The 25,506-nt window shown below is 37.6% G+C and overlaps 1 protein-coding gene across 1 annotated transcript in view; it reads right to left on the bottom strand.

The window, feature by feature from the left end:
- Window positions 1-25,506, bottom strand: part of ITGA1 (integrin subunit alpha 1) — a 167,603-nt gene that overhangs the window by 59,606 nt on the left and 82,491 nt on the right. Inside the window, exons 7-9 of the mRNA XM_023210559.3 lie at window positions 14,029-14,177; window positions 7,862-8,012; window positions 1,824-1,989 (exon numbers count right to left, since the gene is read on the bottom strand). Of these exons, the coding sequence (XP_023066327.1) occupies window positions 1,824-1,989; window positions 7,862-8,012; window positions 14,029-14,177 (466 nt within the window). The remainder of the gene's footprint in view (window positions 1-1,823; window positions 1,990-7,861; window positions 8,013-14,028; window positions 14,178-25,506) is intronic.

Below are 25,506 nucleotides of genomic sequence, written 5' to 3' on the forward strand. Positions count from 1 at the left end.
ATCTGAAATGTCATTTCAGATCATTGATTTCCCCCTCCCCCAGCTGATGTGGGCTTCATTTCTGCCAGTCTTAGATTACTTGCTTATTTAAGAGGAGATTTAGAAATGACACTGTGATTCTGTTGAACTATCAAATGTAACTATGTAACTTTTCTTTTAAATTATTTTTACAGATTGTTTCTATCATATCTTAGCCCATGTTATTAAAAATAAAAGTACACAATGAGTTGGAAGACCTTATGTATTTTCCTTAAGGCCAGCCAAGTTCATAATCTGGTTTATTGGTAAATGACACCGGGATAGCTGTTGAGAGACCAAAGCCACTTAAAAATGACTTGTACACAGAGCACAAGACAGCTGAGTTCTTCAGAAGCAGCTGTAACTCCAGACTCATAAACAATTAGAGTGTTCTGTTTCTAAAGGCACAGGGGAAAGAGGCCAGGGGAAAAGGGAGGCAGAGAAATTCAGTCTGGCTGGGCGGTAGATTCCTATCACCTCTAAATCAAATGTTCTAAGCACGGATTGTGACCCAGTCATGAAATCAACAGACTGAGTATAGCCAGCATTTTTTTTCATTGAAAGAGATTAGGGTAGAATGGAAGAGATGAGAAGCCATCACAGTGCATCACATATAATAAGAATTATCTTGTGAAACTTTGCCTTATTTTTATATGTATATATTTATGTGCACTGGGTCAAAAGGCAACATGTAGTTATTATTGTGAGTCACACTCAAAAAAAGTTTGAAAGCCATAACTCTAAATAATCTTCTTTCCTTTCTATACATTTTCATAGTCTCATTTTTCTGCATTTTCCCAGTCCCTTGATGCTCAATCAAAATGGTCCACTTTCTTCAGTTATGTCTCATTCCCATTTTGTCTTTCTGTTTCCTATTATCAAGCATATCAGGGAGACCAAGAAGGTGCTTTTAAATTTCTGCTTTTAAGATGCAGAAATAACAGTCTTTTAGTGTGTCCTCACAAGGACAGGATCAACTGGATTTGGATGTAGCCTAAGGGGAAAAGAACTCTCTGGTGGTTTCTTTCCCTAGTTGGAGAAAAGGCGCATGTTCCCTGAGACTAGAGATCACTAAAGAATGTGAAGAAAGAAGCTTTGCCAGTTTGCCTGGCATAACAATTCTGAAGCTTTTTTTTTTTAGGAAAGATCTAGTTCCAAAGTAATTAGGTACTTGACATCCTCTACCTAAGGCAGAATGGGGAATGCCATAACTTGTTATCCTTAACAGCCAGTCACCATTGAAAAATCAAGGGAAAATCTGCAGAGAAGTAACATGATTTAGACAAATACAGTGAACCAATGTTTCATTGCCATGGATTTTAAGGCACAGTTCCATGAAGACCTTTAAAATGGGCAAGGAACAAAATACAGAGAAAATAAATGAACAAAGAAGTTATTGCATAAGAGCACTCTTGTATGTAGCAGCTCAATATGAAATGAAGAAACAATTTTTAAAAAACCAAAACCTGAGATAGTACCCTCATTTTCTAAATCTATGTTACAGAAAAGGAATAAAGCACATGGAAACATTTTGTCCTGGCACATATACATTGACCATTGTCTTCATCGGCTGTCCCACCAGCACTGCCCTACCGTGCCCTTACAAAGAGAGCCTCTAGCAGACACAGTGTTCTGAGAAACAGCTGTCTCAATGACAGATTTATATAAAAGAGCATTGTTCCATGCTAGCTATTGTACACAGTAAAAAAATGTATTACTGATGTGTTAGGAATAAATGCAAAAATCCCGTTACATTGATTTTGAACTGCAGAGAGAACATGCAGCAATAAGATAAATAGACATACCTTCCAGGGCAAATATTCTTTCTCCCAGAGTTTTAACAATGGTGACTAGAGCCAATTCATCAGAGACATTGAAGAAATGTTTTTCAGTGGGTTCGCTTGCAATTGATTTTATTTCCTCCACAAATTTTTCAGTGCTTAAATTTCCTCGGTTATAGCTGCCAAGAATCTAAGACACAACAGGAACAGCAAGAATATATTTTAAATTATATGTGTTAAATAAAGGATCTCAAGCATTTTGTCAGTAAACAACAGGGTAGAGTACCTTAGCATAATGGAATTTTTATGTACTTTCATATTTATGGAAGAGTGATTTTCAAAATTTGTAGACTCTCTAATATTAACTGTTATATAAACACCACAATTGGTGTAGAAAAATATAAAGGGCAATTGTGTATGTGTGTGAAAATTTCTCCTCTTGTACTCTGTATCCCTGTTACTAACAGCTGTATTTTTAAAATCTGACGGTTCAAAAGTAATGTTATATTCATAGTTTCTGAATGTCTTTGATATTATTCCAGCTAGTGATGTCATTATCTGCTGGCAAAGGCAATCAGCAAGTGAGTTGCCTGCTCTTGAATGAGCAACTCTTCCTGAAACTCTTACCAAGGCACAGTTCAGCACATATATATTTTAAACACATACTGGACTAAGTGGTGATCTAAATTGGCAATCTAGAAAATAAACAATTGAGATATTCTTGCTTGAAACCAAATGCTGGAGACAGGAACATTCTTTTTTATAGAGAGGAGAGAGAAGCAGGAGTTATATATGATAGTTAACTATAATTATTTAGCTGTCCAAGCAGATTTTCTCAAACATTTAGGTTTTTTTAAGGTAACGTTTATTGCAATAAATTATACACAGTAAAATTCACCCTTTTTAGATGTATAATTCTATGAGTGTGACAAACCAATATAGTTGTGTTACTGCCATATCATGTAGAATATTTCCATCACCCCAAAAAGTTCCCTCCTGCCCCTACAGTCAATCCCTTCCTCCCCTCGTCCACCCCTGGCAACCACCGATCAATTTTCTGTCCTTACAGCTTTGACTTTTCCAGATCGTCAGATTTAAGGAATCATATAGTATGTAGGCATTTGTGTCTGGCTTCCGTGACTTTGCACAATGCTTTTCAGAGTCATCTGTGTTGCTGCATGTAGCAGTAGCTGGGTCCTTTCTGTTGCAGAGTAGCATTCCACTGTATGGATGCACTACAATTTATTTAATGAGAACATTTGAGTTGTTTGCAGCTTCAAGATATTATGAATAAAGCTGCTGTAAATATTCACAAATAGGTCTTTGTAATAGACATATATTTCATTTTATCTTGAGTAAAGAACTAGGAGTGAAAGTATTGGGTCATGTAATAAGTGAATGATTAACTTTGTAAGAAATTGCCAAATTGCTTTCCACAGTAATTGTCCCATTTTGCCATTTTACTATTCTCATCAGAAATGTATAAGAGATCCAGCTGCTTTGCATGCTTGTCAATACTTGTTATTGTCATTTTTTGTTGTTGTTGTTGTTCACTTGTTAGTTTTAGCAATTGTGTTGGTGTGTAGTGGTGCCTTATTTAATTTGCATTTCTCTAATGACTAATGATGTTGAGACTCTTTCATACACTTATTTGCTATAGTATTTCTTCTTTGGTGTAGTTAGTGTCTGTTCAAATCTTTTTCCCATTAAAATAAAATGAGATGTTTATTTTCCCTTAATTGTGTTGTAAGAGTTCTGTATATAGTCTGGATGCAAGTCCTTTATGTGTTTTGCAGATGTTTTCTTCCTGCCTGTGGATTGTCTTTTCATATTCTCAACAGTGTCTTCTGAAGAGTAGAAGTTTTACATTTTGATGAAGTCCAACTAATTAGCTTTGTTAAGGTTTGTACTTTTTCTGCCTAAAAAAAATTAGTTTTTAATGTAAAAATTTCTTATTATGTTAAAACTTAGTTTTTAATATAAAAATGTTCAAGATAATGAAAACATTTTTAAAACAATATGTAAAATTTAACATGCAAAAAAGTTTAAAAATCCCCAATATGGAGATATGACCTAATTCTACTTTTAAAAATCACATAACTACAAGGGCATTAAAAAATGTGAAAAAATGTGTATCATAATTTCTTATTTTTTATTTCTGTATATTAGGACACTAAGTGTTTCCTTATATTTGCTTCAATATATTTTTTAAAACCTTACAATAGAAAATCACTTTTGTAATAAATAAAAAATTAGTTTTTATCCTAACATTTGTAGCTGCAAGTGTTATCTGCAGATTATCACTTTGGTTTTTATTTTTTTATATAAAATTTTAAAATTCTATAAATTTTTAACACTAAAAAATTTATATTATTATATTACTGTTATTTACAACAATAACTCAAACTGGACACGAGCAAAAGATCTGTAAACAGTAGAGTACAAACTGTGGTCTATAAAATAGATAACAATAACAAAAAATGAACCCCTGTATACATAATATCCCAAACAATAATTACGTTGAGTGAAAAGCTAAACACATAGTACATACTATACAGTTTTATTTATTTGAAATTCAAGAATTGGCAATCTAAGTGAGCTATAAGTGGTAAGTCACATCAGTGGTTACTACAGGGGGTGTATACTTAAAATGAAAACAAACAAACAAACAAAAAAACATTGCTAGGTATATATCCCAAAGAAAGGAAATCAGTATATTGAAGAAATATCTGCACTCCCATGTTTATTGCAGCACTGTTTACAATAGACAAGATATAAAATTAACCTTAAGTATGGATCAATGGATGAATGGATTTAAAAAAACATGGTATATCTTCAGAACAGAATATGATTTATCCATTAAAAAGAATGAAACTTTGTCATTTGCAGCAACATGGATGGAACTGAAGAACATTTTATTAAGTGAAATAAGTCAAGCACTGAAAGACAAATATCATTACATTCTCACTCAAATGTGGGAGCTGAAAATGTGGATCTCAAGGAGGTAGTGAAGAGAGTGGTGGTTACTAAAGGCTGGAAAGAGTAGTGGGGAGGAGCAGGGATGAAGAGGGGTTAGTTAATGGGTATAAAACCACAATTAGATGGAAGGAATAAGAGCTAGTGTTCAGAAGCACTGTAGGGCAACTACAGTAAACAATACTGTATTTTTCAAAATAGCTAGAGGAGAAGATTTGGAATATTCCCAACACAAAGAAATGATAAATGTCTAAGGTGATGGATATTCCAATTGCCCAGATTTGATCATTACCCACTGTATGCCTGTATCAATAGATCACAGGTACCAGGTAAATATGTACAGCTACCATGTAACCATAAAAATTAAAAACAAATTTTAAAAAAGAAAGCACAGGAAACTTTCTGGGAGTGATGAAATTGCCCTATATCTTGATTAAGGTCTTACGTGGTTGCACACAACTGTCAAAACTCACCAAATCGTTCACTTCGTGCACACTTTTCACACTGAAACCTTGCATTTCACTGTATTGTAAATATCACCTCAATTTTTAAAAACAGAATGAAGTATATGGATATGCAACAATACGGATGAATCTTAATATTGTATTAAGTTTTAAAAGTTCCAAAATATTATATACAGCCCTTTTATAATGTTAAAAGCAATGAAATATTCTTAAAATTTATTTTTAATATTGTTATTAAAATAAAATATTAAAAATATTAAAATATTATTTAATATTAAATTTTAAATATTCTTAAAATTTATTTTTTTGGATATGTATGGGTGCCTAAATATTATTTTGAAAAGTAGAGCAAGGGTTGAGGAATGTCGAAAGTGGACTGATGGTTACCCAAGTGGAGGAAGGCAGGTGGTAAATGCGCTCACATGTAGTTATCAAAAAAGAGAGCTAGCTCTCGATCTGGGTGGTGGGTTCATGGATGCTTATAATATTATTAAAATAAATACACAGATACAGTTCTAAACAGAGAAACAAATAAAGTGGGTCACACTTCAACAAATGATTACAATGTGGCCTGAACAAAGCAAGGATCAGGATTAATTCAAGGCTATGCTCCTGGAATCCGAAAAACGAAGGAAAGACACTGAGCCCTTTGGTATTGCTTGATTTTTTTTTTTTTTTTTTTTTTTTAGAATATCCAAATTCTCTAAGAAGCAGGAGAGTCTTGGCCTCCAGTGATCATTAGGGTACAGGGATTTTCTGACTTCGCATTTCTTTTTCCAATAATAACCTTGTCTGGCATCATTAAAAATGAAGAGTTCCATGGTGCTGCCTTCAAAGTCCTGTTACAAAACAGACCTCAAACACCCTTCTGACCATGGTTCTGCACTGTGGCCTGGAAGGATAGTGGGCACATGGGCAACGGGCTTGAGGGCTGCCCCCACCCCTTTCCTTCAGGTCCGAGGCTCCCCCTACCCACCCGAGTAGCTCACCCCCACTGTACATCTACATGTAGTTTTTTAAAGTTAGATTTAGAGTGGTAAATTAAAAGACTGATATTTTGATTAAGAAGGATACAGATTTTTCACTTATAGAAAGTTAGAAAAGAACTAAAATTACTGTTTAAAGTGTTGCTGTTTATGATCTACAAAACATTTGTTTATTTGTATCATTAAAGGGATAGTGGGCTGGGTGTGGTGGCTCCCGCCTGTAATCCCAGCACTTTGGGAGATCAAGGCAGGTGGATCCCCTGAGGTCAGGAGTTCAAGACCAGCCTGACAAGCATAGTGAAACCCCATCTATACTAAAAATATAAAAACTAGCCAAATGTGGTGGTGTGCACCTGTAGTCCCAGCTACTTGGGAGGCTGAGGCAGCAGAGTTGCTTGATCCCGAGAAGTGGAGGTTGCAGGGAGCTGGGATCGTACCACTTCACTCCATCCTGGGAGACAGAGCGAGACTCCGTTTAAAAAAGAAAATGGATAATGGTTTAGAGCAATGACTGAAATACTATAATGTACACTCAATGTTAATGTGAGAAAGTGAATCTTGCAGGCAGTGCAGTGGCTTTTGAATGTTCCTTACTAGAGAGAAGGCAGTGGTGGATTTATTCTCGATTCTTTTCTTAGGCTTCAGTAAGGCGCTCATCCTTTTCCCTGGGGAGTATCAGTGACTATCCCAGAGGAAATACCACATGTCTCATCAGAGAACTTTAAGCCAACTCTGCCCCTGTCATCTGGGACCCCCCAAGACACTGGGTGCCCTTGCCTCTTTCTCAGCTCCCTCACCTACTGTTCCATGAAGTTACAGGAATAATGAGGTTATAGGAGTAATGCACTCATGTCTGGGAAGAACTTCAAGCTGCTTCGAGGAAGCACACTGTTAAAGAAAACTAGAGCTGGCTCTGAAGTAATTGGCATACCATTTGGGCAACTTTTTTATTTTAGAACTTGTTCCCCAATAGAATGTCTACATTTTAGGTAGAAAGGTCTACACCAGGAGCTTACAAATTGCATCAGAAAACAAAAATTCAATTCCTGTCTACTTCTCCGAAAAGCAAGTGTCAAACATCAGAATTTATTAATATTTAAACAGAGATAACTGGCACTTTCCCACACTTTAGCTAAGTGATGGGGGAAGATAAGTAATGAAAAAGATAGTTGAAAATTGCTCAGAATGGGAAGGGAAGCCCAGTGGCCACTGCTCTTGTTATATCGAGCAAATCCTCTCTCTTATTTAAAAAGGCAAAGGCATTTTTCCCACCTTCCCACCCTCTTCCCTTCCTTTCCTCCTCCTCATTTTCTCTTCTTTTTTTCAGTCCTCTTTTTCTCACCCTTCCTTCCTTCTTATGTTTTTGCTTCCTTCTTCCTCTTTTCGTCTTTCCTTATTTTCTTCCTTCCTCAGTTTCAATGATTGTTTGTTGAGTGTCTGTTTGGCCGGGCATTGTGCTGGGTACTAAGGACCCAGAGGGAGCAAGATCCAAGTCTGTCCTCACAGGGCTTAGCTTCAAATGGAGACCTTTCTCTTTTCCAACCTGGTTTGTGTGACTTTCATAAAATGACCCCAAAATGCACACAGCTCTTCTCTACACCCAAGAGTTTGAAAACATCTCTAGCAACACACTTACAGCTATGGAAAACCGTTGAATGTTTTCATCTTCACAGTCTTGAATGACCTTCTTCAGTCGATGATTGTCATGGGACTCTCCATCCGTCACAATAACCATGACTTTTTTAACTCCTCTTCGGGCACCCCGGGCTTCCGTGAATGCCTCCTTTCTGAAGTAATCACAAACAACAGAGAGGTTGACCAGACACCACTTTACAGCAGACAAAGTAAAAAACTAAACAAAAACACTGACTACCTAGCCTGGTGCTTCCCTCCAAAATTAGCATCAGTGCCCATCATTCAAGCTGGGAGGCTTGATGAGTCTTGTTTGTAAGAGTTTTCAATTTATTTCAGATGATGGAGATGTCTCCATTTTGCTAATCACCACACGTCCTATATATAAAAAGGCGCCAGTATTTTATTCTTTCGAAATTTCAAAGGGAGGGTGTGACTGAGGCAAACATCAGGGTCAGAGAAGGCCAGATCTGTAAACACTCCCCTAGCTGCTCCTTTCTCTGTAAACACCCCTTCTCTCATTTGACAGGTCTCTTTTCTTCTGCTTCTAGCAGAAACTTTCGCTTGAGACTTCGCTTCCCCGACAGCTACTCTGACATTTGTAGAATGGTTCGGAAATCCTCTAATCTGGGGAGGAGAGATGAGAGAGAACAGAGTATTAGTGGGGCTGTGAGGGCTTGAGAGTGTCCTGGGTATAGGGACATCTGCAGTCTTTCACATGGGAGTAAAAGACTGCAGATGCTGATGGTCTGGGTCCATGGAGTAGTCAGTTGGGTTTTACGGGTCAAAAAGTGGTTGGCGGAGTTTCAAAACATTTGGCCTGAACTATGTGTTAGGACACAGGCTGCTGAGAGCGGGGTGGGAGAAGATGGCATGGAGAGGAGGGGAAAACGCTATAACCCAACTACAAAAACACCCGAATTTCAGGGAGGCCGAGGCGGGCAGATCACGAGGTCAGGAGTTGGAGACTATCCCGGCTAACATGGTGAAACCCCCTGTCTACTAAAAATACAAAAATTAGCCAGGCATGGTGACGGGTGCCTGTAGTCCCAGCTACTCCGGAGGCTGAGGCAGGAGAATGGTGTGAACCCGGGAGGTGGATCTTGCAGTGAGCTGAGATCGCGCCACTGCAATCCAGCCTGGGTGACAGTGTGAGACTCCGTCTCAAAAAAAAAAACAAACAGAAAAAAACCGAATTTCAATTTAATTAAACAGCGTGTATGGAAAGAAACAGAAGACAGGGAAATGGAAAATTTTTGTCTTTTATGTATTCTATATAAATATATACACATACTTCTCCCCTCCCCCTTTATTTCCTTTTACTCAAACCTTTTCTCGTTGGAGTCTTGGGAGAGATGAGTATATTTTATTTAGGACTAAAGTAATGAAAGGACTTCATATATTTCTAGGATTCTGGTACAAAGTACAGCGATCATTGTACTGAATGGTCCATTTAGATATTTGGTTGTACAGACAAACTGCTGTCATTAGGGATAGATTTGCCAAGGAAAGGCCTGTCTTAAGCTAACATTCCAAAGAGTTTGCACAACAGAAACACAGTAAATATACCATAATTGATATCTTTAAGCAGGAAGAGAGGATTCTGGTGAAGTGGGCAAAAGGATTCTATATGATTACTTTTCCCTTCAAAGGACTTAAAGCAAATATGACAAGATGTTGACAACTGTCAGTTCTGAGTGTCGGATATACAGGATATACAGTTGTACTAATTTTTTACTTTCTTTGAGTAAGTATGTCTCTCTGCCCTCTATACTTGACAAAGACCCTCTCCTTGACCAAAACTGAGTCAGGCTCCTTTACGTCTTCTTCTAGACTGGGCTCTGACCCTGGGCTGCGTTCTTTACCCACTTAGTCCAGTTTTAGCAAGAATCTGGCTTAATCAATTTAGTGGAAATCCCTCATCCTTGTTATCTGATCACATTCCTCATTCCCCACCCTCTAAATCTTATTACCCTGTTCTGTGATATTATCTTTTAAAATAATTGAATTTATAGGCAATTAGGCTGAGACAGCTCCTGTGACTTATGTTCCTATGTAAGCAAACCAAAATCCAATTCAATGTAAACAGTAAAACAAAACTTAAACATTACCAATTAGAAACTGCCAACTAACTTCTAACTAGAGACTTTACCAATCAGAACCTGGCAAGTAACCTCTAACTAGGGACTTTCCACCAGATCATACCCAAGTAAGTTAAATGCCTAGCTGTAGCCAATCAAGTCATTTCTTTAATTTGATTTTGCATTCAGCCCATAAAAGCCTATTGCTCACACTAGTAACATGGATCTTTCCAAGCCTCTTATGGTTCTGAGTGCTGCCTGATTCATGAATCATTCTTTGCTCAAATAAACTCTGTCAAATTTAATTTGTCTAAAATTTTCCTTTAACAAATAATAAATATGTATTTGGTCTCTGCTTCTGGTTTCTGGTGCAGAGCTTCTAAAACTCTTATAATTTCCTGAGCAATACTGGTGTGAGGAGCATCTTTTGTTCTAATATATGGCCTTTTTTTTTTTTTTTATTATTATACTTTAAGTTCTAGGGTACATGTGCATAACGTGCAGGTTTGTTACATATGTATACATGTGCCATGTTGGTGTGCTGCACCCATCAACTCGTCAGCACCCATCAATTCATCATTTATAACAGGTATAACTCCCCAATGCAATCCCTTCCCCCTCCCCCCTCCCCATGATAGGCCCCATTGCGTGATGTTTCTGACATAGATATTCTAATCTGTTGAATTTCCTGGGTGATAGGAATATCTTTTGGTCTAATGAGGTAACTCTTTGTGGGCTCCTAAATGGGAGTTGGTCACCAGAAGGACCAGGCCATGATCAGAAGCTTGAAATGTTCGGCCCCAGCTCTCATTCTCCAGGAAGAAGTGAGGGGCTAGAAACTCAGTTAATAATCAATCATGCCTATGATCAAGCCTCTGTAAAAATTTCTGAACTATGGGTTTCAGAAGTTTTCCAGGTTGCTGAACATCTGGAAGGAGGTACACCATGAGAGGGAATGGCAGCTCTGACCCCTTTCCCTTATAGCTTGCACTACGTATCTCTTGCTGTTCCTGAGTTATATCCTTTTATAATAAACTAATAATAGTAAGTAAGATGCTTTACTGAGTTCTGTGATCCACTTTAGCATATAATCAAACCCAAGTAGGGGCTCTAATTTGTAGCCACGTTGGACAAATTGTGGGTAACCCGGAAACCTTCTGGCTCTAAATTGGAGGGAATTCTTGAAGGACTGAGCCCTTAATCTGTGGGAGGTCTGCACAAACTCTAGTTGGTGTCAGAACTGAATTGAATTCTGGAACACTCAGCTGATGTCAGATAACTGGTCAATGTGGAAAAAATCCACACATCTGGCATCAGGAGTGATATGTCAAGTGTTGCGAGCACAGAAAGAGGAAAACAGTTTTACTTTTCCTGCTATTTATCTGCCTTCAGCAGGAATCCTGTTGAGCCAGTCTAGCAAGAATCCTCCAGCTGTGATGTTTCCTCCAATCCCTGCCCTGCTCCTTGACTGCAAATGCCCACTTGTCCTCACTGTAGTCAAAGCAGAGCTCACTCTCTCTTCGCTACTGCAATACTTTCATTGTAAAGGTCCCTCTTGAGTGATGTCTTCCTTACAATCTTTAACAAATATCACGAATAATTTTTAACATACTATACAAGTGGATTTTCTGTTTTTTTTTCTTTCTTTTTTTTTTTTTTTAAGGCAGAGTTTCACTCTTGTTGCCCAGGCTGGAGTGCAGTGGCGTGATCTCGGCTCACTGCAGCCTCTGCCTCCTGGGTTCTGGTGCTTCTCCTGCCTCAACCTCCTGAGTAGCTGGGATTACAGGCACCCACTACCACGCCCGGTTAATTTTTTTTTTTTTGTATTTTTAGTAGAGACAGGGTTTCACCATGGTGGCCAGGCTGGTCTCAAACCCCTGACCTTAGGTGATGCAGCCACTTCGGCCTCCCAAAGTGCTGGGATTACAGGCATGAGCTACCACACCCAGACGATTTTCTGAATTTTTAATATATACAAACAAAGGTGAAAACAGATGTTACACATTAGTCTTTAACAGATCTTTGTATTTGAATATCATATAAGATTCAATCATTTTTGAAATTCAAATTCCTTAGATCACTAAAACTTCCTAATTCTCCTAAATATCAAGGTTACAACTGAACTGAATGAACATCAGCTGAAGGAGATGATTAAGAAGCCTTTCATAAATAAAATGTGGCTGTTCTAAAATCAGGGCTGGCTTTACGTAATGGAAGATTAGCCATTGGCAGAACTCCTGAGTACACCATTTCTCTTTCAACTACATTCCTTAACAAATTGTCCTTGTCCTCAAAGTACCAGTATCCAGTGTCCTTTCTTGGCACTAAGCACTGACTTTCCTGCATGCTTTAAAAAATTAAAATATACCAATAGTGTCCCTTTCTTTGAGACAGGAGAATCCAGGCCTTATGATTAAATCCTGTAAGTTTACTGGAAAAAGTAAAAATTCGAGATAGGGAGAAGGGAACACACACACACACGAAAATTTGAACTGGGAGTTACTGAAAATGAAGGCAAAGAATTCTAAAAATATTAAAAATATTGTTTGCAACTGGCTCTGCCTGAAAGGGATAAAAAACAATTAAAATGTGCTTAAACATGAAAAAGTAATCAATGTAGGAGAAAAATACTTGGTACTGTCACTACAGACTTTTAATGTACAATCAAAATTCAATCAATTCTGAGTCCCACAGCTGTACCCTTTGTGAAACACAGAGGCAAAAAACATATAGGGACATGGTATTTAGAGCAGTATTTATGCAGAAGCAAAAGCAACCAGAATATTTCTTCAGTTAGTTTTCAAAGATGACTATTTATTCTTAAATGGTTGCCTTTGGAAAATGTACAGCTCCCTACAGGCTCAGAGGTTTCGAAGAACACTTTGACTTACTTCGAATGCACAATCACATTTAATCAATTATTGAAGGGGGTGCATTCAGTACACCTAAACATGTGCACTCTTTGTGTATGCAAATTGGTGATCCAATAGTTAGGTAAATGTCAAATTACCTCCATCTGTTTGTGGTTATTTTCTCTTGGGCCCCATATAACTAGAACCACATGACTTTCTAACATTCAGGAGGCAAAAGCTGCACATGAAATTTTAAAATTTTGAATCCCATTCTTCGCAGGATCATTATTAACTTTTTTTAACCTCCTTAAAACACTCATCTTAGCAGGCAGATGAAATGAGAGCATGGAAAATTAGCTTTCCACCTGAGGCGAGAGTTCAGAAGTTGAAGACATTTAACAGAAGGATTCTTAACATTAGTCAAATTACTTATTACATTTCCTGTGATTTTTGTATTGTTTTGAATTTGTTCAGAAGTTTGCTAGTTTAATAAATGAGATAAGAGAACATACAGGAAATAAAGTGTTCTACATTTGTAAGAGAGGACAATTCAGTTGGTTCTTTTAAAATGAAATTCAACCACAGACTGAGTTATGTGTTCACCATAAAGAAAACTGCAGATGGAAGAAAGGAAGGATTGTAAATTGGAGGGAATCTAAAGAAAGAAAAAAAGGAGAAAGAGAGCATTACAAATGATAAGATCCTTTCCATTTCTTTCAATCTTTGCACTAAAAATGATTTCAAATAGACAATATTTAATTTGGCCCCTTAAAACCTCTTATCTGATAGCTTCAATAACGGTAAATCAAGTACCGAAAATACATGGACAATCTAGAATATAAATATATATTGAGTAGAGGTAGACATATTTTTAATCCATTCTTTTAGATTAAGACTCCTAGAGGCTGAAAACAAAAAATAAATGAAACAAATATTACCTAATATTGTCTTAGTATCCAAGAATATGAAGTTATAGATGCAGTGATATTTTAAAATGGATTCTCTATCAATTAAACCCTTGTAAGAAGAGAAAGATAAGAAGGATGGTGAGATTGTGTTATAGAAACATCTGATCTTGTAACCATTATCTAATCTTCTGAATCTCATTTTAAACAAAATGGCTTTAAATATTGTCACATTAAACTTTCAATTGATATGCCAAAGGGCTAAATCATGAGCAGTTATTTTTGCAGTCTTTTACTTTAGTTTTTTTTTTTTTTTTTTTTTTATCCATATACCTTGCTGTGTCTATTCCAAGAGCTGTCATAGTCTGGCGGCCACCTCTCTGGACTATTTTCTTTGCTGCAACAAGTACCTCTTCGGTGGAAGAATACTTATTGAGGTTGAACTCATGGGTCACGTTTTCTCCATACTGTACAATTCCAACCTGAAATACCAAGCCACTGTGAGTTATACATCAATACAAATTTCCTGTTCAGATTTCTTCAGTTTAAGCATGTGAATCAGATATAATACATTTTTGTATTTCAGATGAGTTTGCAAACCTATCAGTACACAAATCCTTCTATTTTGACAGTAATAAGCATAGCCATTCTGTGACTGTTCATAGTCCAAAGAACAAAAGTAAACATGCTGTGATGCTGTTACTAAACTTCTCAAATGATTGGTTTATCTAATTCAACAGATTTTACAGAGTGACTCTGATAGGCCTTGGTATGTAAAATATGAAACACACTGATATGGTCTCTGCCTTCATGAAGCTTCTCTTAAGCTAGAGGGAGAGAGAGATTAAAAACGTGATCATTAAAATACATGAACAATTGCAAACTGTTGAAAGGACTGTATTGGAAAATCCCTAATCAGCAAATATAATCTAGAGGCCAGATTGAAAATGGGGGCCCAGGGAAGGCCTCTCAGAAGGTGAGACTGCAAGAGTGGGTGCTAGAATGGCAGAACGTCCATGCAAAGAAAACTGTATGTGAAGAAGACCAGGATGGGAAAGAGATAGATCTACCCTAAGAACGGAAAAAAAGACAGTGAGCCATGGCCAGGGCTGTGAGGAAAGAAGAGGGCACCATGAGGCTGGAGAAATAAACAGGTTATGTAGCCTGCAGAGTTACACACTTGAGCAGTGTGCTTTGTCTAGCCTAGCAGAAGCCTCATTTCTCCCAAATCAGCCTTTCCCAACTCCACCTTCTTTCCTTGTTGTCTTCCTTTCCTACCGCCTTCCTCCTTTCATTCCCTTTAGTGCACAGACTATATAATGCAGGCAGCTAACTGCAGAGCCTTCATGAAGTGAAATACAGGCGGGAAAGTGCCCTCAGATTCGATTTCCCTTGCTCCAAATTCTTCCTCTTCCCACCTGCCTCCTGGGTCCAGAAATGGCTATTTCTCCTACCCTTTTTTCCACATCCCCCTTTAAAGGTTGATGTGAACCAATAAACTAATCTGCATGAAAAATTGTGGCTGAAGATGACTTTTTGTTTAACCATCCTATCTCAAAATCCAGACTCAGACAATTCTTTGCCCAAAGGAGGGTCTCTTTAATTCAGGAATTCCAGGTGCTTCATTACTTGGGTAGGGGAGGTAATTTGCAGTAAGCCTGCCTTCTTTCCAAGGCAATTGCCTACTTTGCCTGTTGGTGAAGTTGCCTCTATTACTTGCTTTAGAGCAAATCCTATTTCTGAGTCTAACCTTATTCTGAAGTAGCAAGAAGGCTCAGTAACTGGTTTCCAGCCTCGTCTGCTGATATCACTGATGTCAGAAAGTTTTAGTATTAATTTCATGTCTGATTTATACATACATTTTCACACTTGGTCTTTTGGAAACTAAAAGCATATTCTGATGTTTTTAGAAACAAATAAAAGAAGCCAAAATTTAAAGCAATTTTTATCATCTTTGAGTTACCCTCTAGAGTACACTGGTTATCTTGGAACAATTATGTCCTTATGCTTAAATAAGAATACTATGATATGTATTTAATGGTCTTTTTAAAACTTTTTTCTCTAATTATTTAAATTATAATAACAGAAATATAATCATGTTTTATAAGTGAGGAAACTGAGTTGAAAACACCCCATCCCTATAGTGAAGTGATGGAAGGGGGTCTAGTCTAAGATGTGTATCCCTTATCCCAGGGTTCTTTCAATCACCCTATTTCCTCTCAGTAAAAAGGCATCTATCTAAAATCCTCCATTCTTTAGTCACCTCTGTTGTGGGAAGTCAGGAAACCCGAATGGAGGGAGCTGCTGAAGCTGTGACAGAAGAACATAAATTATGAAGATTTCATGGATATTTATTAGTTCCCCAAATTAATACTTTTGTAATTTCTTATGTCTGTCTTTACTACAATCTCTGAACATAAATTGTGAAAACTTCATGGACATTTATCACTTCCCCAATCAATATTCTTGTGATTTCTTATGGCTGTCTTTACTTTAATCTCTTAATCCCTTCATCTTCATAAGCTGAGGAGGATGTATGTCGCCTCAGGACCCTGTGATGATTGCATTAACTGCACAAATTGTTCATAGAGCATGTGTGTTTGAACAACATGAAATCTGGGCACCTTGAAAAAAGAACAGGATAACAGTGATGTTCAGGGAACAAGGGAGATAACCATTAGGTGTGACTGCCTGGGAGCTGGGTGGAACAGAGTCATATTTCTCTTCTTACAAAGCAAATAGGAGACATATCACTGAATTCTTTTTCTCAGCAAGGAACAGCCCTGAGAAAGAGAATGCATTCCTAGGGGGAGGACTCTGAAATGGCTGTTCTGGGAATGTCTGTCTTATATGGTTGTAGATAAGGGATGAAATAAGCCCTGGTCTCCCGTAGCACCCCCAGGCCTATTAGGATGAGGAAATTTCTGTCTAGAAAATTTTAGTCAGACTGGTTGTCTGCTCTCAAACTCTGTCACCTGATAATATGTTATCAATGACAACACATGCCCAGTGGGACATGAAACTTCATTAGCAATTTTAATTTCACCCTGGTCCTGTGATCTCGCTCTGCCTCCATTTACCTTGTGATATTTTATTGCCTTGTGAAGCATGTGATCTCTGTGACCCACACCCTATTCATACGCTCCCTCCCTTTTGAAATCCATAATAAAAACTTGCTGGTTTTGTGGCTTGGGGGACATCAAGGAATCTGCCGACACGTGATGTCTCCCCTGGACACCCAGTTTTAAAATTTGTCTCTTTTGTACTCTTTCCCTTTATTTCTCAGACCAGCCAACACTGAGGGAAAATAGAAAAGAACCTACATTGAAATATTGGGGGCTGGTTCCCATGATACACCTCAACCTGCTAGCTTCTGCTGAGTGTCACTGCCATTTAATGGCTACTAAATGAATTTGACTAACTAGCTAGTTAACTGAGATATGTTAGAGTATATGATGCAACAAACACACAAATACATATATCATATTTTGTAAAAATAATAGAACATATAAATTCTCTCCTAAAGCTGCTTAGTTAGGTATAAGATTAATAAGAAATAACTAGAGAATATATGTAATTGTAAGAAGAGGTTACATTATCAGCTGAATGAACATGCACTCTGCTCAATCCATGTCCAGGTTAGCCTTGTTCTGTGAATTTATCTTTCACCCAATATCCTTTACCACCTATTCTGAGAGAGCTACTATATTCGGAATAAAGGTGACCAGAAGACCCTTTGGGAACAAGATAGGATCCAGCCAATTAATTACACAAAAATAACAAAGTAGATAAAGACACATCAATCACTCCAATTCAGGATATTTTCTTGATTTTATAATAACATGTGAAGAACATTTTTATTACCCTCTGCATAAATTTAAAATTATTTTTTTCAATGACCCTAAAGCTTTTGATTAGTAATCCTTGGGGACACTGAATAATTATTAAGGGACATATCCATGGATATACATATCTTTGTGTATATAAATGTTAAGTGTAAATAAGAGCAAAATGGTTTTGTTACTTGGATAATCATTATGGCTAATTCTAGGTATCAAAGTGAACAAACACTGTTGTGGAAGTTAATTGCTCATCAATTAAGGACATCTCACAGAGTCTGCTTTGTTTTTATTACCCCGTGTTTTTATCTGATTAAGCAAGAGGCTCTACTTTGAAAATTTTCCCTCCTACTCCTGTGGTTTTTCTTGAAAATTTTAGCATCTACTTAATAATCTATCAGTCTAATATCTACTGATAATCTCTTGAATACACTAGTATCTATTTCTTTGACCTCCCTAGCATCAGTAATGTTTCCTCTAGCCATCTTCTCCCAAGGTCTTATCCTTGACCTTGTCATTTGGAAGACCTTGTCAGCAGCTGAATTTCAATTTTAAATGTCCTTTTTTTTGACCGTTAACTTTGGCTTATTTCACTTATTCCTTGACTACATCGAGACCTCCAACTCCAACTAATTCATTAATACTGCCGTTTTTTGGTACTTAGACTAGATTCCATGGTCCAATCACTATAATCATTTATTTGCAAACATTTAACTCCTTTAACCTTTTTTTCCTCCACTGACTCACTTGGCTAACTTCCAACTCTGGTTAAATCCAATTATCTCCTTCTCTGTATATGCTTCTGTGGCTTTGAATGCTGCTTGACACAAGTCACACAACTTGTAACCTGGTCTCCTTTTAAAGGAATGACCATGAATCTCAAAGGAGGTTGCATATTTGAGTGCCGCCAAACACTACTACTATTTTTTTACTAGTGAGTGCACGTTGTTCCCATTTATTGGTTTTAATCTAATTGTCATAAACTGCCAACTCCTTGAGAAAAAGTGTTATCTCACCTACATGTGGGGATGAGCTCACATGAGAGGAGTTGAAGGGATGCCAACTTAATAAGACTGCTTTGTGCCACATGTGTGTTAATACTTTACATTTACAACACACTTTACATATCTTAAATAACCTACTATGAACTACTGAATTATCTGGAAAAATTATCTTCACATTAGGAATAGTAAAAAACTCAAAATGTTGATAAGTCAGAAATCAGTGCTTTAAATTTTACATCTCTATCATCCACCTATCCACCTCCAATATGTGCCTGGCTTCTAAAAGCTTATTCTTTGTAAATCTTAAAATATAAGATGAGTTATAACTGCCTATTCCCTTATCTGCTCTAGATACTTTGCTTCTAACAACTCTACCTGAGACTCTCTTCAGATGACTGCACTTGGGCTACTAGACTGCTTTACCCCAAAGACTGAAAGAACCAGGAGTGTCTGGGAGTCCCCTGCCCTCCCCAGCTCCCCATCACCCTGATCCACAGGTAATGTTGAGTGCAGGAAATGAGAAATCAGCCCAGTGACTCAAGTAGAAACTCTCCTTCCAGATCAAGCTGAGGCCTGGATTCCACTTGAAATTGCACTTTCCTTTTTCCTCTGTTGATACATTGTTTTGCTTCCCTGATTCTTCGACTGCTTTCTGTTGGAAATGCTTCCTCACAAATAAATCACAATCATGTGAACCGTCCTCTCAAGGTTTGCTTCTGGGAGCTGGACCTAAGGCAGCTGTCAACTGTGTCCCTTCATTCCTACTCATGCAGGACAGGTGAGCCCCAAAATGGGTCTTAGCCCATAAGGGCTCTTAGTTTTGCTCAGGAAAGAATTCAAGGGTAAGCCGGAGGTGGAAGAAAACACCTTTATCTTGAAGCTGCAGCATTATACCTCTGGTGGCATTACAGTTCTGTGACTGCTCCTGCCAGACAGGGCTACCTCACAGGCGGAGAGGAGCAGCTCAGGGCAGTTTTGCAGTTATATTTATACTTAATTTTAATCACATGTACATTAAGAGGTGGTGTATGCAGAACTTTCTAGGGAAGGAATAATAACTTTTGAGTCCTTGGGTCATTGCCATGGAATGGGACAGTAACTCCTGGTTGTTGCCATGGCAATGGTAAACTAACATGGCACCCTTGTGGGCTTGTTTATGGAAAGCACCTTCTGCCTCATCCCTGTTTTAGCTAGTCCTCAATTTGGTCTGGTGTCAGAGCCTGACTCCAGAGTCAAGTCTTGCCTCCTACCTCATTACCTTATCTCAGGCCAGACATCATTGCTTTGAAGTTGGACCATGGCAATTGTCAATCTCTTTGCTGCTGATTTCCCTCTCTTCATTTCCACTCTCTTCAAATCCTTCTACATATTCCTGGCAGACTAATTATCCTGAAACTCTGCTTTCATCCAATAACATACTTGTTCAAAAACCTCCAATAACTCTCCATTGCCTGTATCAATGACTTTGAAATATACTTTAAAAGATAGATTTTTATTCTAATATTTTTTAAAATAGATAAAACTTCAAGCTACTACTTGAAATACTAGGTCCATATGTTAAAATCCAGTTTTCTCCCCTTGACCTTTAGTCCCTCAATATTCCAATGCTAAATTCTGCATTCACCCTCATCTTCAGGACTCCCCAGCAAGAATTTCACTCCTACCAAATGCTCTTCTTTGTCCCTCCTACTAAGCTAATCCTGTAAGATTTAATTCAATTCCATCCTCTCTGCAAAACTTTTCTTACCTTGTTGCCAAGGTGGCCCATATTGAGCTTCCCCTTCTTGGAACTCTGAAACAAACTTGTCTGTGAGTATTATATTCTTCTCAACTGTTTGAGTGCACACTTTATCTTCCCAAGTACATCCTAACTTTATAGGGACAGGCAGGGGTAAAGAGTATGGACTATGTCATGGCTTTTGATATTCCCTTATCCTTCACTGCTGTTTTGCTTTGCTCACAGTTGACCCTAAGACATTCTTACTAGATGACTGTAACATTTTGCATAAGCAAATGGAAAACTGAGATAGCAGGGACATAATGGTAAGCGGAAAAAGAGAGATACAACAAAGTCTGGGAAATGTGAAGAGAGAGCAGTGGAAAAACTCAAGTCTTAGGGAAATGACATTCAATGTTGGTTTCTGGCTGATACTGGGGTGCTTGTTTTCCTAGGAACCAGACAGAGTCAGGTCTGCTGTGAATCTTTCCCAGAAAAGGGTACCATTTATTAAAAGTAATGGCAAAACCACAATTACTCTGGCACTAACCTAATATTAATTTTCATTACAGACAAAGAGTCAAATCACAAAACAAACAAATGTAATGTTGTGCTGAATACTGGTGAGATTCAATTCAACAGAGATAGTTTCCATCTCACCTTAGCTTATAATTTAAGGCTAATAAAACAAGCATAATGTATATGTATGTAGCAGAATCAAATAAGCATGAGAATTAAACAGCAAGTTAAAAAGTAAGGCAAGTAATGAATATTGTGAGGAAGGAAGAGGAGAGAAAATCACAAGCATATTTATTCTCTCCCACTGAAAATCCTCAAGGAGGAAGGAGGTCTCAGCTTCCTGAATCTGAAAGCCAGGTCAAAAATAGCCAAGAGATTATGAAAGTACTATGGAAGGAAACAAAGTAGCCTCAGCCTGGAAAATACGTCAGAGATGATAATTAAAGGAGTTTAAGCCATCCTAGAAATTGAGAGGAGAAAGGAAAAAAAAAAAACAGTAATTGTAATATTTGACTTGAAATAGCCAATTACATTGGAATTATACAAAAGTCAGAGTGGAAGCTGGATAGAGGGCTGGTGACAACAAATAATGGAGGTGGAAATATTTTAGGCATTTTGATGAATGGAAATGGGTATGTAGGGATGACAGTTAAAAGGTGCAAGTGAGTTGAATGTGGACATTCTTTCCCAGAGATTGTAAAGAGCAGTTTATGGTATCAGTAAAAGAGTAGATGAATATAGAAACAACAGTCTCTTATAATATCAAGGGGGATAAGGAGTCACATGCGGAAGGAAAATTCCTTTTCAGAGACAACTGGAAAGGACACATTTACCTCCTGAGGAGATGTGTTTTAAACTTCTTGATTAAGTAGAACAAAATAAATAGATGGGTAGATAATTACAGTCCAAGGCCGAAGAGACCTAAAGGCTGATTCAGGCTATGGCATAAATCAGGTACACAATTGGCTATGGATTTTGTTACACGAACAAGAGGTTTGTAATATTTATTAGAACATTCCACTTAAATATGAGATTTACAATCATGTTTTCAGGTAAGTCCCCAAGCAAATATCCACTCACTTTTTTTTTCCCCAGGGAATACTAGCATCCCTTTGTATGTTACTGAGTTTGATTTAGAAAAATAATTTTATGGTCAAATAATCTTGGAAAACAATGAGTAAAATAAAGTATATATCTTTATAGCAGACTCCTCCCCATCTCTACCTTTCTCCTATCACTACGAAAACTGTCACAAATTGCAAATGGTGCAAAAGAGTAAGGTTTTCTCTTAGTCCTATCCCCACTTCTTCTATTTAGACTTATAAGCAAATTCTTTCAAAAGTTTTCTTGGAGTCTTTAAAAACAGGTATTGTGGATTACTTATTGGAAGACCTGGTATATTTTATTCTTATTTAAAGTAATATTTTTTCTGAGGATCATATTCAACACCTCAGACTGGGAAACACTGTTCTACAATAGCAAGAGTTACTTAATTATCAAGATCAACTAATTGTTCTGTGTTTTAAATTCACCTTCATTATATTTATGACCTACCATCATGCATTGTAGCTGTCCCAATATATGATTTTACCTCATTTCTAAGTTGGAAGGTTTTGAGATCAGGAACAAGATTTCAGTGATTTTTTTTTATTGCTCTTCACAGCTAGCAAAATACCGGATTGACCAGACACTTTATAAATATTCACTCAGTTCTATAAAATTAATTATCCAATGACTTCATTTCTTTTGTGGGTAGAGAAGAAAGCAGGAGAAAAGTGAGTGTGAGAACATGAAAGGAAGGACACTATCAGAAAACACTGAAAGGAGGGCCTTTTGGATTAGTCTCTTACGAAACTGAAAGTCATGTTTAAGACTTTAAGAAAGATCTTAAATGAAAAGAGTGTTTAAGAAAAAGAAGTGTCTAAAGTAGCTATGAATTTCTGCTATGGCTTGAATATGGTTTGTCCCCACCAAAACACCAAAACTAAGGTTGAGGCTTGGTCTCCGATGGAGTGGTGTTGGGAGGTGGTGCGTTTAAGAGGCAAAAAAAGAGTCAAGAGGGACTTTATCACGGGAGTGAGTTCTCACTCTTGTGGGACTGGATTAGTTACTGCAAGAGAGCAGGTTGTTATAAAGCATGGCTGCCTCTTGTGTTTGGTCTTTTTGCACATGGCTGCTTCCTTTCCTGTTTCTCCACCATGTTATGACACAAGCACAAGGCCCTCACAAGAAGCTGAACAGCTGCAGCCACCCTACCTTGGCCCTCCCAGGCTCCAGAATCATGAGCTAAATAATCCACTTTTTATTTTTCAAATTATCTCGTCTTGGGCATTTTGTGCAAAGTCAACTAGGATAAGTATATTTAGTCAAAGAGTTATGAAGGAATAGAGTTATTTATTCATTAATAATCATATTATCTTCTATATCTATCTTGTTAAGTCAGGGTTACACCAGCACCTAAATTTTAATGCCCAGCATAAGCTAAGTTTCTGGGATTTAATTCAATAACAATATTACAAAGTCAATGGTTTCTTTAGGGAAGTAATGACAAGGTGAAACAATGAGGTTTTTTTTGTGTGTTTCTGTAAGATGCACAATTGCTTAATATGAAAAGAGCTCAGGCTTTATGTCTGGCCAATGTATATTTTCTTTTATCAGACTATGCTACAAAGCCCTACCCTACAACATGCTTCCAGTGTGACTAAGTCAGGGTATGAATGTAGTAATTATACAGGCTACAATCCCAGTTAACTGTTAGCAAAAACCATTCTGAAGCTACATTGGCAGAGGCCAAGTTTAACATTTTGTCATTAAAAAGAGCGATATAAATGGGACTGATTTACAGGTAGATGATCATTTCCTAAGGAAACAAGTTTTCAGAAACATTATAAAGTTGATAAATAATAGATACAGGCTCTAGAAAAAGGGTGTCCTTATCTGGCCTCTTGCTTCATGGAAGGTGCTACAATGAAAGTGACCTAGGCTCTAAAATGCAAAGATAGGAGAGGTTAAGACAAAGTTAATTCACTGTGTTTGTGGAGAAGGGAGAGGGCTATAGGAGAAATGAGGGCTGAGGGGAATGGGGCTAGATGGGTAAACACCTGCAAAGAAAAGACTGAAATACAATGTAAAGGGTTGTCCAGGGAAATCCCTCACAAGCAAGTACCTTCCAGCTCAGTGGATCAATCAGACTTCATGAAGCAGAGTAAGGGAAAGACGTCACTAAAACAATGATTTTAAGCATGAGAAGGTAAAAATTCAAAAACTCCCATTTTTTTCAACATAAAAAAGGCTCACGTCATGTGCTAGTGTATTTATGTATTCTAGAACCCTAGGCTATCTTCCATAAATGAAAAGATTAAGTCACAATTCTGTCGTCATGGAATTCATAGTCTACTGGGAGAGACAGACCCAAAAAACAAAGAGCAAAGCTACAGAGTGATAAGAGCAACAAGGAAATATGCTCTCACAGTTGCAGATGCTATGGGAACATAGGAGGTGAAGGCATTTTTCTCAAGAGCAGTGGGTAGGATACTCATAGAAAATTACAGAGAAAGTGACATTTGAAGTTCTCCTAGCATACAGTGCTTGAGACGGAGCAGGGAATCTCAGGAAAAGCAAATAAAAAGAGCACAACACTTCATGACCAAGGAAGGCAAGGGCCCAGGAATGGCTGAAGGGTAAGCTACTCAGGAGGCTGAGGCAGGAGAATAGCTTGAACCTGGGAGGCAGAGGTTGCAGTGAGCCGAGATCATGAGCAAAACTCCATTTCCAAAAAAAAAAAAAAAAAAAAAAAGAACTGAGGTGGGTATAAGGGGAAGCAGGATGCATGAAAAGTGGCTGGGCCAGGTGGTCAGATGTCAGATAGTGCACTAGAGAGCTTGGATATTATTTAGCAGGCAACAAGAGGAGTTGTTTGTCAGTAGGAAAATGTTCTGAACTTACTTTGGAATGATTATTCTAGTGCCTGATGGCTGGAGGGGTGGGAGAATGGAGACTAGAGGCTAGTGAGAGAGAAGATTCACCCCACTCCCTATACCACATTTGGAAACTGTAGCCAGACTGACAAAGGTATGGCTGCCTGGCTCCCTCAGGCTTCTTTTCAGACCTGAAAACAATGAATCAGGCCCCAGATTTAAGGCTTCTAGGCAAATGGCCATAAAATCAGCAGTAAAAAGAAAGATAAATAATATTCCTACAATTTAATTAATTTTTCTCTTTCATTTTGCCTGGTTTAATGTTGTGGTACACTTTTGATGTGAACAATCTAGACATTGTTCCATTAGTATATTTCACTTTTATATCAAGCTTCACAATTTACTGGTTTTATTTAGGGTAATGCACTCGTATTTGACATATTTATATTATCTTCATTTATTATTAAAAGCAATGTTATGTTTAGATATTGAGGATCAATAAGGCTTCCATAATGTTTTACCATCATATCTTTTATGGCAAGCTCAGAGTGTTTCAGGTTTGTTTTTATAGGTGTTTTTTAAAAGGCAATTTTATGGCCTTTACTCTGTCTTGGGTAAAAAAATTGGGTGACAAAAATTCCTTGACTATGCTTGCAAAAGTCTTAATTGGGCCACACAGAAACATAGAATGGATTTTGAGTAACTATTTAGAGTGAATGTATTTCCCTAATGCATAATGAATTGTCCCATGGAAAACTTAATATAAGTTTCCTTCCTTCCTTCCTTCCTTCCTTCCTTCCTTCCTTCCTTCCTTC

The sequence above is a fragment of the Piliocolobus tephrosceles genome, chromosome 4 (genome assembly GCF_002776525.5).
Source record: "Piliocolobus tephrosceles isolate RC106 chromosome 4, ASM277652v3, whole genome shotgun sequence".
NCBI lineage: Eukaryota > Metazoa > Chordata > Mammalia > Primates > Cercopithecidae > Piliocolobus > Piliocolobus tephrosceles.